The sequence below is a fragment of the Onychostoma macrolepis genome, chromosome 19 (genome assembly GCF_012432095.1).
Source record: "Onychostoma macrolepis isolate SWU-2019 chromosome 19, ASM1243209v1, whole genome shotgun sequence".
Classification (NCBI taxonomy): Eukaryota; Metazoa; Chordata; class Actinopteri; order Cypriniformes; family Cyprinidae; genus Onychostoma; species Onychostoma macrolepis.
The window spans coordinates 16,919,722-16,935,880 of NC_081173.1; the positions used below are offsets into that span (position 1 = coordinate 16,919,722).

The window sequence follows — 16,159 nt, forward strand, 5'->3', positions numbered from 1 at the left end:
GCTCAATCACTGTAGGCACATTTGTGATTAGAACTCAGACTCATTTCCGCGAATCAAATCTAGTTTTCAAAGAACCACTTCTAAATGCATATTAAGCCGTTGTGTTATTAATAAAGGTTTTTTTGTAATTTGTGTCTCAGTCCGTTAATTGCTGACATGACTCAAAAATAAGTAAATTCACTATACTTTGCATTTACATCAGATACATCTTTCTAGATGTATCTGACATCTAGAAAGTAGTTATGAACTGCGTTCATTGCGTCTGTCACGAAATCCTCGGAAGGTAGGCTATAATTATGTTTCTCACAAATTATTTACTTACATCAGTTCTGCTATTCGGACTTATAAGATCGTTTTCATATTCTCAGGTGCTCTTACTACCATTCTCTTACTCAGTCATAGTTTTTGGCTCATTACAAATCGACTCATGTTCGAAAAAATATTTCTTGGTTCAGTAAAATAATCATTCCTTGAGCTGCTCGGACTGTTGACTTCGAATCATTCTGAATGATTCAGCAGTGATGGGAAGATCGGATCATTTTACTGACTCATTCAGGTCATTGCCTTCATTTTAATTTTAAACAGCCAAATTCCCCGAACAAGTTCACCTACACGATCTTCATCATATTCCAATTTAGGAAATCATCAAATGCAGCCAAAGATAATTTGTGAGGAACATAATTATAGCCTACCTTCCGAGGATTTCGTGACAGAGGCAATGAACGCAGTTCATAAATCGTTTACGAATCGGACATCGCTCGTTACGACTCGTGGATCTGTCAATGGTGTGAGTGCTTACATTTGTAACAGCGTATCGCGCAAAATCACAAAAACAAACTTTAAATTTTCCATGTCGGTTTTTTTTTTTTATGTCCAAAAAAAAAAAAAAAAAATCAACGGTTGAGTCACGGGTTTGTGAATGAGCGCTAAGCTTTGGGAGGTCAGGCGGCATTCCTTATCCGGCCTAAATCTTGAAAGGAAGGCTTGATTAGAAGGGCACAGAGAAAGTAGTAGAAAGAGTCAGAAGTATAGTCAGAGTAATGGCTAGAAACTCATCCTAAACGTTCAGCTTTTGAGAATTAAAGTGGTTTACTAACTCTTTTTGGCTATTTTTTTTAAATAAACATCCCCCAAAAAGGGATCAGGGCAGCTGCTGGTTGTGTTATTCTTTCATTTCTTTTCTTTCATTGCTATTTATTTTATTTAAACAATGTTTTTGAAAGCCTTCATAGAGTATAAATAAGCCTACGCCTCCTGTAAGTGGTGTGAGGCCAGGACTTCACTTGTGGACATACCTAATCGTCTTATGCGTTGAACAATTACTGCATTAACGAGTGAGGATTGGATCTTAATATTTGAGATATGGGGTCTGGTGAATATCTGAACCTAATCCTGGCATGACTTGGATTTATTAACTCTGTTTGTCTTGGCTGTTGAGTTTCTTCAGGTCAAGGAATCATCCAAAAGATTAGCTGAAACCGGTCATGAGAGTCCATGAGAGATTTGTTAATTTAATACCACCACCAAAATCATGAACAATAATCATCTGATGTAAGACATTGCAATGAGCATTACACGGTTGTTGTTGTTTTTTATTGTAGCCTGTCACCTTGTGCCAGCCTATTGTTGTCATCGAGAAAGCACTTCTAGCTGTTTGCTTGGCACAGCCGTTGTGTTGATAGTTTAGACACCTCATCATATCAAAGGGGAAACCCAGCGGCTCAGGCTTCAACTTTGGACGCGGTTCTAAATTCCATTACATGACCCTCAGTTACTGACCTCTCATACTGATTTAGCACTGCTTGGCCTACCTTAAAGGTATAAAACAGTCTTCACTCAATTCATTTTCAGTATACTTTATTTGTATGACAGCTTTACATTTTTAAAGCCATATTTGAACGCATTCATATGCAAACGTTATTAGAGCAGATGTCACTAGAAAGACATCACTAGTATTTAATATAACCTGGGCTTTTTTGTTGATTTTACAAAGTATAACCAATAAATGACTGATTCTATACAATTTTGTCTGAATAAATTAAAAAAAAATAATAATAAAATAAGTTGTTTATCTTCTACATGTGAATTTAGGCATCAAAACCTTATAATTTTCAGTAAAAAGTGGATATTCATTTTGAGATTGAACAATTTTTAGTGTTTTTAAAAAATAAATTTAAGTGAACATTAAATGATTGCAAAGATAATCTAAATGTAAAAAAGGGTGTGTAAGCATGCATAATTAAATATCTAATAATATCAACCATATACTGATAAATAAAAAGAAAATCTTGAATTTTAGTAGATAACTGTCATAATACTGATATGTCATTCTTTCAACATGCTGGATTTTCTGACTCTGTGTATGTGCAAAACATTGCATTGTAAAGGGAGAGGTAATTGGTCTAAGAGCTTTGTGCATTTATTTTCAGCAAACTAAAGTAAATAACTGTTGGATTAAACAGTTGGACTCTGAACCAGAATCTTAGTAGTGCTGTGTTACATTGAGGATAATCCATGTTTTCCTTGTGCTCCGTTCAGTTTTGGAATCTGTAAATGACTGACCCATTTGTTTTGAGACAAAGCTTTAGGAATTTGGCTCCTTACGATATACCAATGTCTGTACTAGTAATCTCAGAGAGAGTCTGGAGCTACAAAACCCTTGTCCAAACTCTTGTGGACATGCCCGAGTCCTGAGCTGTTCAGGTGCCCTAGTGTTTGAGGGATTGTGGTGATAAAAGTGGGCAAGAACTTAGGCTCTGTAGCATTTTAAGCCAGCTGAAAATGCCAGGTACTTTTTTGACAACGCCCAGCTGTGAGTGCTTGAGAGCTCTTATGGGTAACGAAATGTAACTCCAAGCATTTTTCATGTTAGTATCGTTGTAGTCCGGAAATGCACATTTCAGAAATATGCTACCCTCAGGGAAAAAACTCTTTGGTGGACACAGCCTTACAGATGTGCTCTATGGTAGGTCAAGGAGTTTAGATACAAAAAGGCCTTGTATTTGGGTGGGAAAAAGGTGTCTCAGCCATCACAGGTCTTTCAAAAGGTCTCTTTCATTCAAGGTACTGGAACCACACCAGCTCGTCCTGCTCAGCAGAAGATACAACCGTGCTTCTGTTCCAGCCTCTGGGCTGCACGTGAGTCATGACATCATTTTGGAAAAGGAAGTAATGGATTTGGAAGTTGGTTTAAGAGAGGCAGGTTCTAGTCTAGCCACAGACTGCACAAACTGTGTTTGTTTTGTGTTTGTCTGACCCACAGAGTATAATTTGATGTATAAATAATTTCTGTAAAAAGTCATTGTCTAGTCACAGTCCGAATGATCTCAAGCTCCACATACTTAGTTCTGCAAAGGTTTTAGGTCTTTGTGTCATTATTATTGTACGTTTCATTTCATTATTTTGTATCTCCCTTTTTCCTGTCATTAGCTGAATAAGGAATAGCATACTTTTACTGTTTCTCTCACTATTCTGTAATATGATAATATGCTATTCTGAATTCAGCCATTGTTGACATTTCCTCTTCCTCTTCTACTGATTCTTTCTTTAGTCCTGTCTTGTTATTGGTTGCTGTTCATCAGTCCTGTTTAGTCTTTGGTTGTGGTAGATGTGTCTTTTGAGCTTGTTTGCCATGTGCTTGTAAAAACTCTCATGCCTTGTCTTTGGTCTAGGGTTGTTTTAGAATAGCTTGGTTCTTTTGTGAGTTGAATATGTTTTGGGCTGTTTTTACTTTTTTACTTTACTTTTTAATTTTTTTTTTATTATTAATGGTTCTGAACTGATCTTGAACTTCTTGTGATTAGTTTTGGGTTCCTGTTTCATTGCAAAGCAGTTAATAAAGTACATTGGGGTTCGTTAGTGGTAGGAGAAAGGAGGCTTTTAAACAACTTCTGATCAATATAAGCAATTGTTTTGCGAAATTATTTCGAAGCTCTCGAGATGCCGCAAAATGAGCACATCTGTTTGTTAAAGATGCAATTGAGTTGAAATTTGGAAAAACTACTACCATATTTTACAAGGTGCATATTTCACATTAATTATTGTGATGTAATTCTATGGGAATGGGTGATTTAGAAAAATAGTAATAGTAAAGAGTATGAAAAGGTGTCTAAGCCCCTTAAGCATCAGTGGGGTGTAAACAGATCACACAAATGCAATTGTACAAACTCATATGACTGCAATTCACCTTACCTGACATCTCCAAGACCAGTTGTAGAGCATCTGTTGTTTTTTGTTGACTGTAAAAAAAAGGATGTATTGATGAAGTCAATGAAAAAGAAACAATTTAATAAGCCAAACAATATTTTTGGTGTGGGAAACATTGCTGAGCAGTCGTGTTCTACAGAGCACAGCGGAAGTGAGGGCCTGAGGTCTTACCAGTCCTGCTGATGTGTGTGTATTTTTAAATTCTCCTAATGTCCCTCAGTGGGCGTTCAGTTTTGGATAACGCAGTGCTTTTTGGGACGTGAGTGAATGTGTCCTGTGAGTGTGAGTATTTATTTATGTGTAAAGAGCTCTTATAGTTTTCCCATATTGCCTGTTGTTGTCTATTAGCACCCATGCGCCAAAGGAAGGCGATAAGGTGTTTATGTCTTTCAGTAGATTTGTCTCAGCAGTGACATTTGGCCCTCAAAGAAACGGGTACATTTCTCCCGTGTCCACTGACCTTGCACAGCTGCTGTGTGTCATCAGAATTCTGGGCTTGAGGTTTGGGACTTGTATCAGTCGGTTTTCGTGTTAATTGCTGGTGTTAGGAGGGTACTCTGTTCGTTTATGAGTAGGTGGACCATGAATGATTGATTCTCTCTTGTGAAACGTTTGAAGTTAATCCTATGAGGTTGCTATGGGTCACCTACTCTTACATAAGCACTAAACAGATTAGAATTTAAGAAATTATATGCGATTAAGTAAAACCGAGCTCGGTCTTGTCAAGAACCTGTCTCATGTTCAAGAGAAGCGTAGAAACTCCATGTTCAATGTTAACCCATATGACATGAAAATAATTAACCAATCATATCTGCACTGATATTGATTACATTTGAATTGCTATTATTGTTTATTTACTTATTATTTAAAGTTTTCAGGATATAATTACTTTTACATTTATACATTTGACAAATTACATTACATTTAAGGTGTACATGTTATCAATTCATGCATTCCGTTGGAATCGAACCCGTGACTTTGGCGTCGCTAGTGCCATATTCTACTGTTTGAGTGTGTCCAGACTAGCTTTTTCCCTTGTGAAAATTTCACCTGATGTGGAAAGTAACCCTTAACATTTTAAAAAATGTCTGAGCCACAAGTATCATTGTAAACTTTTACACTTTTAAACTTTTACGCTTCTTTCTTGGCTAAATGGATGGATGCATTTAAAAGTTAAACAAATTAATAGCGTTTAATTTTTTCACCCTCGCTCATTTGCACACAACATTTCATTCCAAAGCTTTAAAAATAAGCGGTTAATTAATGTGCACTGAAATGTCATTAAGTTTAAAAACAAAAACAAGGGGTTCACTATGAAAGAATGTTGCAAACTTGCACAAGAGTGCATGCAGGGAATAAAGCATAGGGCTTAAGAGGCAAAGGACTAATGCACTGCACGATTGCTCTAAAGCAGCAGCAGCCGAAGCCATTAGGACGGTCTGCATAAAATCACATAAACTAAATGCAAGGTATTGATTGTTGATGTCCCTCTTCTTCGCTCCATCATCAGCCATCAACACCACATAACTTAGGCATTAATTCTCTAACTTTTATAGTTTACTGCAATATAACAGAGTGATGAGAGACTATTCTTATTTTACTATTGTCCTTATGGTTAGGTGACACATGCAGACAATATTGGCATTTACTGAAGCACATGTCCAGAGCTTAGAATACTGTACAGCACATCCCCAGCACCTGTTTCAGAGGGTTAATCTTGGCCTTGACATCAACAAGATGGCCTTTTGATTGATTCTCTCGATATGACTGAGTGCATGTTTACGCAGAAGTACATTGATCCAGCATATAGTTGGATAAATGTTTGATGTTTGCAGTGTGTGAATTACAGCCACTACAACTTTAAGGGGGATTTATAGGCCTGTTTGTATTTTCTATTATACTTTCTTGTAGTTTTAAGGGTGCAAAATTGTTGAGGTTAGTCTCGTGCAGAAATCTGTCATTTGGCGTCACAGAAAGTTAATGTAAATAACCTTTTAAAAAAACGCACTTTTTAATTTAATTTATTAATATCTAAGGAAAAGTGGTTAGTAGTTTATCAATTTATTTATTAAGTAGCCTATGTTAATTGTCATGTTTGGTCGATATAGCCTATCAACCTCCTCAGACTTTTTGGCACGGTAAGTTTTATTAAAATGTTTGTTAATTTCTTTTAGAAGGTTCGAGTCTTTATTAGAGGAGCCAGACCTCCCCAAACCCCCACAATACGCACGCTGCGTTGAGAAGGCAACTCTGTTTTGACAGTTGACTCACTGAGGTAACGTTTGCACAAGGGTCATGCGCTTTATTGTTGTTAAAGCATGTCTCTGAGCCAAACCCCGGCGTAGCATCTACATTCGTCGTGCCGAACACCTCTGTGGAAAAAAGATGTGACTTGGTCCTGAGGGAAAACAGAAAACATAATCCGTTCATCTAAATTTGGTGGCGGTGCCCGCCATCCCTCCCTCTCCTCGCGTCTATCCCGCTCTCACTTTCATCAACATCGCGCTGCGCGCAGCACGTGCCGGTTACGCACTCTCTCCGTCTACACCGCTGAGCGTCTTGGACTCTATAATATGTCACGGACTTTTGGGACAGTCTTGAAATGACCGAACTACGGGCACGACTTTGAATTCATCTCTCACGGACCGGCTCCGCTCCTCCCCAAAGAACCGGAACGAGCGTCGCCCTCCGGAGGGGGAAAACCGGGCATGTCGTTTAATTCTAAACATTTCTTGTGTTTGCTTAGACAGGAAAACTTGAGTTATGGGATGCTTTGGGCTTTATTATTGTGCCGCTGGATGAATTCCAAAACTTTTGAGTAATTAATTCGCACGTTAGCATCTCACCATGAAGTGCTCATTGTCCAGTTACGATTTAAGATGAAAATTGAGCTGAAATATTCATATCAATGTGGAGTCGGGGCTTTAATGAACGTGTCTTTGTGATTAGTGATAGTGACCTTAAATTAACAGTAATAACATGTAGACGCGCTCTGTGAGGCTTTTTAACTATTTCACCTGAGCAAGCCACGTTTAGCCTATTAACTTGAGCATTTTGTCTTTTAAAGGGATTCAGTGTCTTTAAGTTTAATTAGTAATTGACTTAAATGTCCTAATACGTTATTTTCTTATTTTGCTGATTACAACAATTATTTTTTGTTTGGAAGTGATTGGTAGAGTAAGTTTTACTGTATAGGCTGATAGAGCTATATTTACCGGTATTCACACTTTTCTACTTAATCAGTTATCGGTTGTTTAACATCGAGCCCACCGATAAAATCCAGTAGGTCTCTAAAAATAGCGTTAATTTTTCTTGTTATTTGCCTAAAATATTCAACTTTGTATGTATCAGATATTCATTCTTAATTGAAGTGTCCATATATTTTGTTTGCCAAGATTAGGTTTGAATTTTAATTTAAATGGTGATCTTTGCAACTATACTTAAGGAAACATAGGCTATTATTGTTAATAATAACACAAAATCACAGTATGAATTATTATTAATTATATTCTTTTTTTAAATAATGTATTTTTATTGTTGTATGATAATTATTTAGCTATCATTGTGTTAGAAATTTGAAATAAATAATAATTAAAAAAAAAACGATTCTGCAAGTCAGCTGTAGGACACTTAAACAAATAATCATAAAATAATCATTTTCGGTCATTGGGGAAAAAACAATATTGGTTAATCTCAGCTGTAAATGGTGCACTAGTTTGCTTGTGTCAACACAATAATGTTGGGTAGCCCTTCAAATAACGGAGGCATTAGGATGCTGGCCCCCCCTGCACCCAATGATGACAGGCGGGTTGAGTTTGTGGCTCTCACGGCTGTTCACACTGAAAGAAGCGAGCCATCGACCCCAGAGCGTGGACACCCGTCTCACCGCACCGGCTTACTGGGCACACCACTGCCGGTGCCACCAGGCCTGAGGGCGACCCCTTCTGCCTCCAGCAAACGCTACAGAAAGTTACAGAACTGCCTGTACAACGTGCTGGAGAGACCCAGAGGATGGGCGTTCATCTACCATGCCTTCATGTAAGTCACCCCCAATTTTGGGATGCACTTTTTTTGTTTCCCATTCAGTTTTGTTTTTCAAAGTCTTAAGCTAAGCAAGAAGCATGTTGATAAATGACCTCAGAGAAACAGTTAATGAGTGCAACGTAATTTGCTCACACAAATGGCCCACCTGCCATGCGCTCACCTGGAGTCAGTGGCAGTCTCTAATTCTGAACAAGCTGAGTCGAGATATTTTCCTATTAGGTGACCCTTTCAATAGACCATATCATTTCAGCATCAGCCAAGATTGATTTTCATCTCTCACAATTGGATTAAATTCCCATGCTGCATTCTTTCAACAAATCAAGTTTGCTTGAATGGGAGAGCGCCGTTTGACATTTACAGATGCATTGTATATGGCTTTAACTTGTTTGAAATCGTAAAAAAGGCCTCCGGATGCTCTAATACAGCACATTATTAAATGTTTTATTCATTGTTGCTCATTGTGTTGCCAACTTAAAGGGCCGAGTATTTAGTAAGAGATGTAGAGCAAGTGCTCAACCATGCTAACTTTGACATTTGTTTATTCAGAGTTAGTTATTAGCCCACTTCTCTTTGGTTGAGAGTCCTGAATGGTCCCTTTTCTAAAATAATCCACTATATCATTGTATTTGACTGGTCAGAAGTTGTTCCCTGCAGGCAGGCATGTCAGAGGTCATTTATGGATGTCTATGACTGTGACTGTAGTTTTAGCCCTGTGCAAAGTAGGCAGGTGTCTTTCTTGTAGTCTGATTTTTCATAAGAAGGCCCTTTTTGACAGTTTTTATCCTCTGAATGAGTATTAAACCCATAGTGAGCCATTAAATCGGAGAGATAGACATTGCCTCCATTCTCTTACAGTTTGAAAGCAGAAGGGAGCTTATCAGAGTCTCTCATATCTCTGCCTGTCATTCATCTCCCTCACTCAAAACCACAACACAGAATTAACATTATTCATCTTTTTGCACTTTAAAGTCAACATGATTTGCTGGTCTTTTTTTTCACTCTTACTACTGTAACATGACGTACTTCCAAGTGAAACAGGATATTCAAAGAGAAAAAAATGTAGGGTGGGACTTGATTTTATCCACCGTGATTAGCACGCGGAAAGTGGGCGTTGGATATCAGGAGCCAGACATAATGTGATTTTCCTAAAACAAGACCAGGGACCGGGTCTTTTTATAAGATAAATTGTGAGAAGTTTGTAAGGTGCTATTTCTGAGAACATCTGTATTTTTGATCTTGTCTGTTTGTGTATTATACTTATGAGGTTGACTTTAATAAAATAAAATGAAAATTTACATAGGTAACAATTTACAGACATTTTACAATCTATGAACCATTTTTTGAAGTAGGACACACCTGACGGCCATTTTTAAATGTAAAGTATGTGAAGTGTAAGTCTGAAGGTCACTAAAGTTCCAATACTAAATCTAGGCTCAGCAACCGTTTGTGTAAGTGTTACGTGAAGTACCTTTATTAAATGGTAAATCACTTTTGGTCAACCTGCTAAAAGAGCCTTCTCTTTGTCCATGAAGAGAAGATGTCTGGTCTGGCGTGTTTCACCCCAGTGTAGTTTAAACAAGTATAGCGGTCTCTAAGCCACTGCCACTATTTGTTTACACCATCTATGTTGAGCACTCTCTCCCTCTTCCTCTCTCTCTCTTTCACTCTTTCCCTCTCTCACCCACACACTCATACTTACTAAATGCACATAGAGTCTATATATATATATTATAGGTCATTTTTAATATAAAAGGTAAATTTTTAGCAGTTCATGATCTTTGTCTGAAATCATGGGATTAATAACAGTTATTTTATTAAACTGAGTTTATACATCAAACAGTACTCAAAACAGTGGATATTTGCTTTCTATACCTAATGGAAAGTAAATATTTCCAAAATTAATATTTACATTTTTCACTGTATAAATGGGTCTTCATACATGAAAATTAGTTTTTATATTTTAGGAGGATCATAATTGGGGCTCCATATACTTTTATCTGTCCTAAATGTCAAACACAGGTTTGGCGCAGCTGAGAAAATTGAGAAATACATACAAAAATAAATAAATAAAAATTGTTCTTACTTTCGGTGTTGGCGTAGTTACTTCATTTGCATTTACGGCAGATTAGTTGATAAATTTCAAGGTTTAGGAAAATATTTTGGCACTCACAGATCATCTGCATAAGAGCTCTTGAAACGGAACACTTTGGAGCAACACAGTAAAAATGTAGATGAGCATTCTTATAATAATACATTGGCTCTCTGTCCAATGAATGAAATACAGTGAGGAGTTATTAACAGTACCTGACGTGTCAAGGTTATGGCTCTCAAGTTTCAGATACTCAGTGTCTAATTCTCTGTTTCTATTAACGCCTGGCCATGTGGCATTTGGGTGATGTAAATTCTATCAATATATGGCACTGGTTTCTGAATATGCCATCCAAGAACAACTATCATGACATGGGCATCAATGTAAGTAGATGTCCGATTAATTATTTAGTGTCTATACAGCTTCTTTGACAAATTCCAGCTAATTGCTATAGTGTACTTCAGCCAGAGTCTCTTAAATGTCTGAATTTGCCTGCGAATATATCCCTGTGATAATGGGAACTTTAACTGTAGATTAGAACCATACTGCATGGCTCAGGGAAATGATGTAGCACATTAATCATTAAATTGAGACTATGATTAAGCAAGGGGTGTAATGTCTTAATCACTTAATTAGCTCTGCCCTGTGAGGCTGCTGGAGGCAATGTGTTTCTCTCATAGTACCTTGTTTTTGGCACAACTGTTATGAAGAGCTTCTCAAACACACTTTTCATTCTGATCTCATGCTGAACACTCTTTCTCTATCTAAAACCCAGCAGTTAGATGGGTTTTTTCACATAGATTTTAAACATGCCTTCTAAATTAAATAATAGAGAATAATGTGAAATGGTCGATATTTTGACTCAGTAGTGGAAAAGTTCTAAAGCACAATTTGGATGGAGTTAGCTTTCTAACCAACAGTTGACTTACACTTATTAACAGGGGATATATATTATTCAGACAGGATTTGGACCTCCAGTTTTTACTTGGTTGGGAGTGTCTTGTCTTAAAGTTGTCATTTATTTATATTTATTTATATATATATATATATATATATATTATAGGTCATTTTAATATAAAAGGTAAATTTTTAGCAGTTCATGATCTTTGTCTGAAATCATGGGATTAATAACAGTTATTTTATTAAACTGAGTTTATACATCAAACAGTACTCAAAACAGTGGATATTTGCTTTCTATACCTAATGGAAAGTAAATATTTCCAAAATTAATATTTACATTTTCACTGTATAAATGGGTCTTCATACATGAAAATTAGTTTTATATTTTAGGAGGATCATAATTGGGGCTCCATATACTTTTATCTGTCCTAAATGTCAAACACAGGTTTGGCGCAGCTGAGAAAATTGAGAAATACATACAAAAATAAATAAATAAAAATTGTTCTTACTTTCGGTGTTGGCGTAGTTACTTCATTTATGGATGTCTATGACTGTGACTGTAGTTTTAGCCCTGTGCAAAGTAGGCAGGTGTCTTTCTTGTATTCTGATTTTTCATAAGAAGGCCCTTTTGACAGTTTTATCCTCTGAATGAGTATTAAACCCATAGTGAGCCATTAAATCGGATATATATATATTATAGGTCATTTTAATATAAAAGGTAAATTTTTAGCAGTTCATGATCTTTGTCTGAAATCATGGGATTAATAACAGTTATTTTATTAAACTGAGTTTATACATCAAACAGTACTCAAAACAGTGGATATTTGCTTTCTATACCTAATGGAAATATTTTCCATAATTAATATTTAAATTTTCACTGTATAAATGGGTCTTCATACATGAAAATTAGTTTTTATATTTTAGGAGGATCATAATTGGGGCTCCATATACTTTTATCTGTCCTAAATGTCAAACACAGGTTTGGCGCAGCTGAGAAAATTGAGAAATACATACAAAAATAAATAAATAAAAATTGTTCTTACTTTCGGTGTTGGCGTAGTTACTTCATTTGCATTTACGGCAGATTAGTTGATAAATTTCAAGGTTTAGGAAAATATTTTGGCACTCACAGATCATCTGCATAAGAGCTCTTGAAACGGAACACTTTGGAGCAACACAGTAAAAATGTAGATGAGCATTCTTATAATAATACATTGGCTCTCTGTCCAATGAATGAAATACAGTGAGGAGTTATTAACAGTACCTGACGTGTCAAGGTTATGGCTCTCAAGTTTCAGATACTCAGTGTCTAATTCTCTGTTTCTATTAACGCCTGGCCATGTGGCATTTGGGTGATGTAAATTCTATCAATATATGGCACTGGTTTCTGAATATGCCATCCAAGAACAACTATCATGACATGGGCATCAATGTAAGTAGATGTCCGATTAATTATTTAGTGTCTATACAGCTTCTTTGACAAATTCCAGCTAATTGCTATAGTGTACTTCAGCCAGAGTCTCTTAAATGTCTGAATTTGCCTGCGAATATATCCCTGTGATAATGGGAACTTTAACTGTAGATTAGAACCATACTGCATGGCTCAGGAAATGATGTAGCACATTAATCATTAAATTGAGACTATGATTAAGCAAGGGTGTAATGTCTTAATCACTTAATTAGCTCTGCCCTGTGAGGCTGCTGGAGGCAATGTGTTTCTCTCATAGTACCTTGTTTTTGGCACAACTGTTATGAAGAGCTTCTCAAACACACTTTTCATTCTGATCTCATGCTGAACACTCTTTCTCTATCTAAAACCCAGCAGTTAGATGGGTTTTTCACATAGATTTTAAACATGCCTTCTAAATTAAATAATAGAGAATAATGTGAAATGGTCGATATTTTGACTCAGTAGTGGAAAAGTTCTAAAGCACAATTTGGATGGAGTTAGCTTTCTAACCAACAGTTGACTTACACTTATTAACAGGGGATATATATTATTCAGACAGGATTTGGACCTCCAGTTTTTACTTGGTTGGGAGTGTCTTGTCTTAAAGTTGTCATTTATTTATATTTATTTATATATATATATATATATATATATATATATATATATATCTATATATATATATATTATAGGTCATTTTAATATAAAAGGTAAATTTTTAGCAGTTCATGATCTTTGTCTGAAATCATGGGATTAATAACAGTTATTTTATTAAACTGAGTTTATACATCAAACAGTACTCAAAACAGTGGATATTTGCTTTCTATACCTAATGGAAATATTTTCCATAATTAATATTTAAATTTTTCACTGTATAAATGGGTCTTCATACATGAAAATTAGTTTTTATATTTTAGGAGGATCATAATTGGGGCTCCATATACTTTTATCTGTCCTAAATGTCAAACACAGGTTTGGCGCAGCTGAGAAAATTGAGAAATACATACAAAAATAAATAAATAAAAATTGTTCTTACTTTCGGTGTTGGCGTAGTTACTTCATTTGCATTTACGGCAGATTAGTTGATAAATTTCAAGGTTTAGGAAAATATTTTGGCACTCACAGATCATCTGCATAAGAGCTCTTGAAACGGAACACTTTGGAGCAACACGGTAAAAATGTAGATGAGCATTCTTATAATAATACATTGGCTCTCTGTCCAATGAATGAAATACAGTGAGGAGTTATTAACAGTACCTGACGTGTCAAGGTTATGGCTCTCAAGTTTCAGATACTCAGTGTCTAATTCTCTGTTTCTATTAACGCCTGGCCATGTGGCATTTGGGTGATGTAAATTCTATCAATATATGGCACTGGTTTCTGAATATGCCATCCAAGAACAACTATCATGACATGGGCATCAATGTAAGTAGATGTCCGATTAATTATTTAGTGTCTATACAGCTTCTTTGACAAATTCCAGCTAATTGCTATAGTGTACTTCAGCCAGAGTCTCTTAAATGTCTGAATTTGCCTGCGAATATATCCCTGTGATAATGGGAACTTTAACTGTAGATTAGAACCATACTGCATGGCTCAGGAAATGATGTAGCACATTAATCATTAAATTGAGACTATGATTAAGCAAGGGTGTAATGTCTTAATCACTTAATTAGCTCTGCCCTGTGAGGCTGCTGGAGGCAATGTGTTTCTCTCATAGTACCTTGTTTTTGGCACAACTGTTATGAAGAGCTTCTCAAACACACTTTTTCATTCTGATCTCATGCTGAACACTCTTTCTCTATCTAAAACCCAGCAGTTAGATGGGTTTTTTTCACATAGATTTTAAACATGCCTTCTAAATTAAATAATAGAGAATAATGTGAAATGGTCGATATTTTGACTCAGTAGTGGAAAAGTTCTAAAGCACAATTTGGATGGAGTTAGCTTTCTAACCAACAGTTGACTTACACTTATTAACAGGGGATATATATTATTCAGACAGGATTTGGACCTCCAGTTTTTACTTGGTTGGGAGTGTCTTGTCTTAAAGTTGTCATTTATTTATATTTATTTATATATATATATATATATATATATATATATATACAGTGAGGAAAATAAGTATTTGAACACCCTGCTATTTTGCAAGTTCTCCCACTTAGAAATCATGGAGGGTCTGAAATTGTCATCGAGGTGCATGTCCACTGTGAGAGACATAATCTAAAAAAAATCCAGAAATCACAATGTATGATTTTTAACTATTTATTTGTATGATACAGCTGCAAATAAGTATTTGAACACCTGTCTATCAGCTAGAATTCTGACCCTCAAAGACCTGTTAGTCTGCCTTTAAAATGTCCACCTCCACTCCATTTATTATCCTAAATTAGATGCACCTGTTTGAGGTCGTTAGCTGCATAAAGACACCTGTCCACCCCATACAATCAGTAAGAATCCAACTACTAACATGGCTAAGACCAAAGAGCTGTCCAAAGACACTAGAGACAAAATTGTACACCTCCACAAGGCTGGAAAGGGCTACGGGAAATTGCCAAGCAGCTTGGTGAAAAAGGTCCACTGTTGGAGCAATCATTAGAAAATGGAAGAAGCTAAACATGACTGTCAATCTCCTCGGACTGGGGCTCCATGCAAGATCTCACCTCATGGGGTCTCAATGATCCTAAGAAAGGTGAGAAATCAGCCCAGAACTACACGGGAGGAGCTGGTCAATGACCTGAAAAGAGCTGGGACCACCGCTTCCAAGGTTACTGTTGGTAATACACTAAGACGTCATGGTTTGAAATCATGCATGGCACGGAAGGTTCCCTGCTTAAACCAGCACATGTCCAGGCCCGACTTAAGTTTGCCAATGACCATTTGGATGATCCAGAGGAGTCATGGGAGAAAGTCATGTGGTCAGATGAGACCAAAATAGAACTTTTGGTCATAATTCCACTAAACGTGTTTGGAGGAAGAAGAATGATGAGTACCATCCCAAGAACACCATCCCTACTGTGAAGCATGGGGTGGTAGCATCATGCTTTGGGGTGTTTTTCTGCACATGGGACAGGGCGACTGCACTGTATTAAGGAGAGGATGACCGGGGCCATGTATTGCGAGATTTTGGGGAACAACCTCCTTCCCTCAGTTAGAGCATTGAAGATGGGTCGAGGCTGGGTCTTCCAACATGACAATGACCAAGCACACAGCCAGGATAACCAAGGAGTGGCTCTGTAAGAAGCATATCAAGGTTCTGGCGTGGCCTAGCCAGTCTCCAGACCTAAACCCAATAGAGAATCTTTGAGGGAGCTCAAACTCCGTGTTTCTCAGCGACAGGCCAGAAACCTGACTGATCTAGAGAAGATCTGTGTGGAGGAGTGGGCCAAAATCCCTCCTGCAGTGTGTGCAAACCTGGTGAAAACTACAGGAAACGTTTGACCTCTGTAATTGCAAACAAAGGCTACTGTACC

At 36.8% G+C, this 16,159-nt stretch overlaps 1 protein-coding gene across 2 annotated transcripts in view; it reads left to right on the forward strand.

The window, feature by feature from the left end:
- The first annotated feature begins 7,686 nt into the window (after nucleotides 1-7,686).
- The window catches only part of LOC131526453 (potassium voltage-gated channel subfamily KQT member 4), a 62,285-nt gene continuing 53,812 nt past the window's right edge, over nucleotides 7,687-16,159 (forward strand). For both annotated transcript variants that reach the window (XR_009267455.1, XM_058754792.1), the window contains exon 1: nucleotides 7,687-8,244. Coding sequence is in view for 1 of the 2 variants with exons in the window: in XM_058754792.1 (XP_058610775.1) it covers nucleotides 7,943-8,244 (302 nt within the window). In the remaining variant the exon portion in view is untranslated. The remainder of the gene's footprint in view (nucleotides 8,245-16,159) is intronic.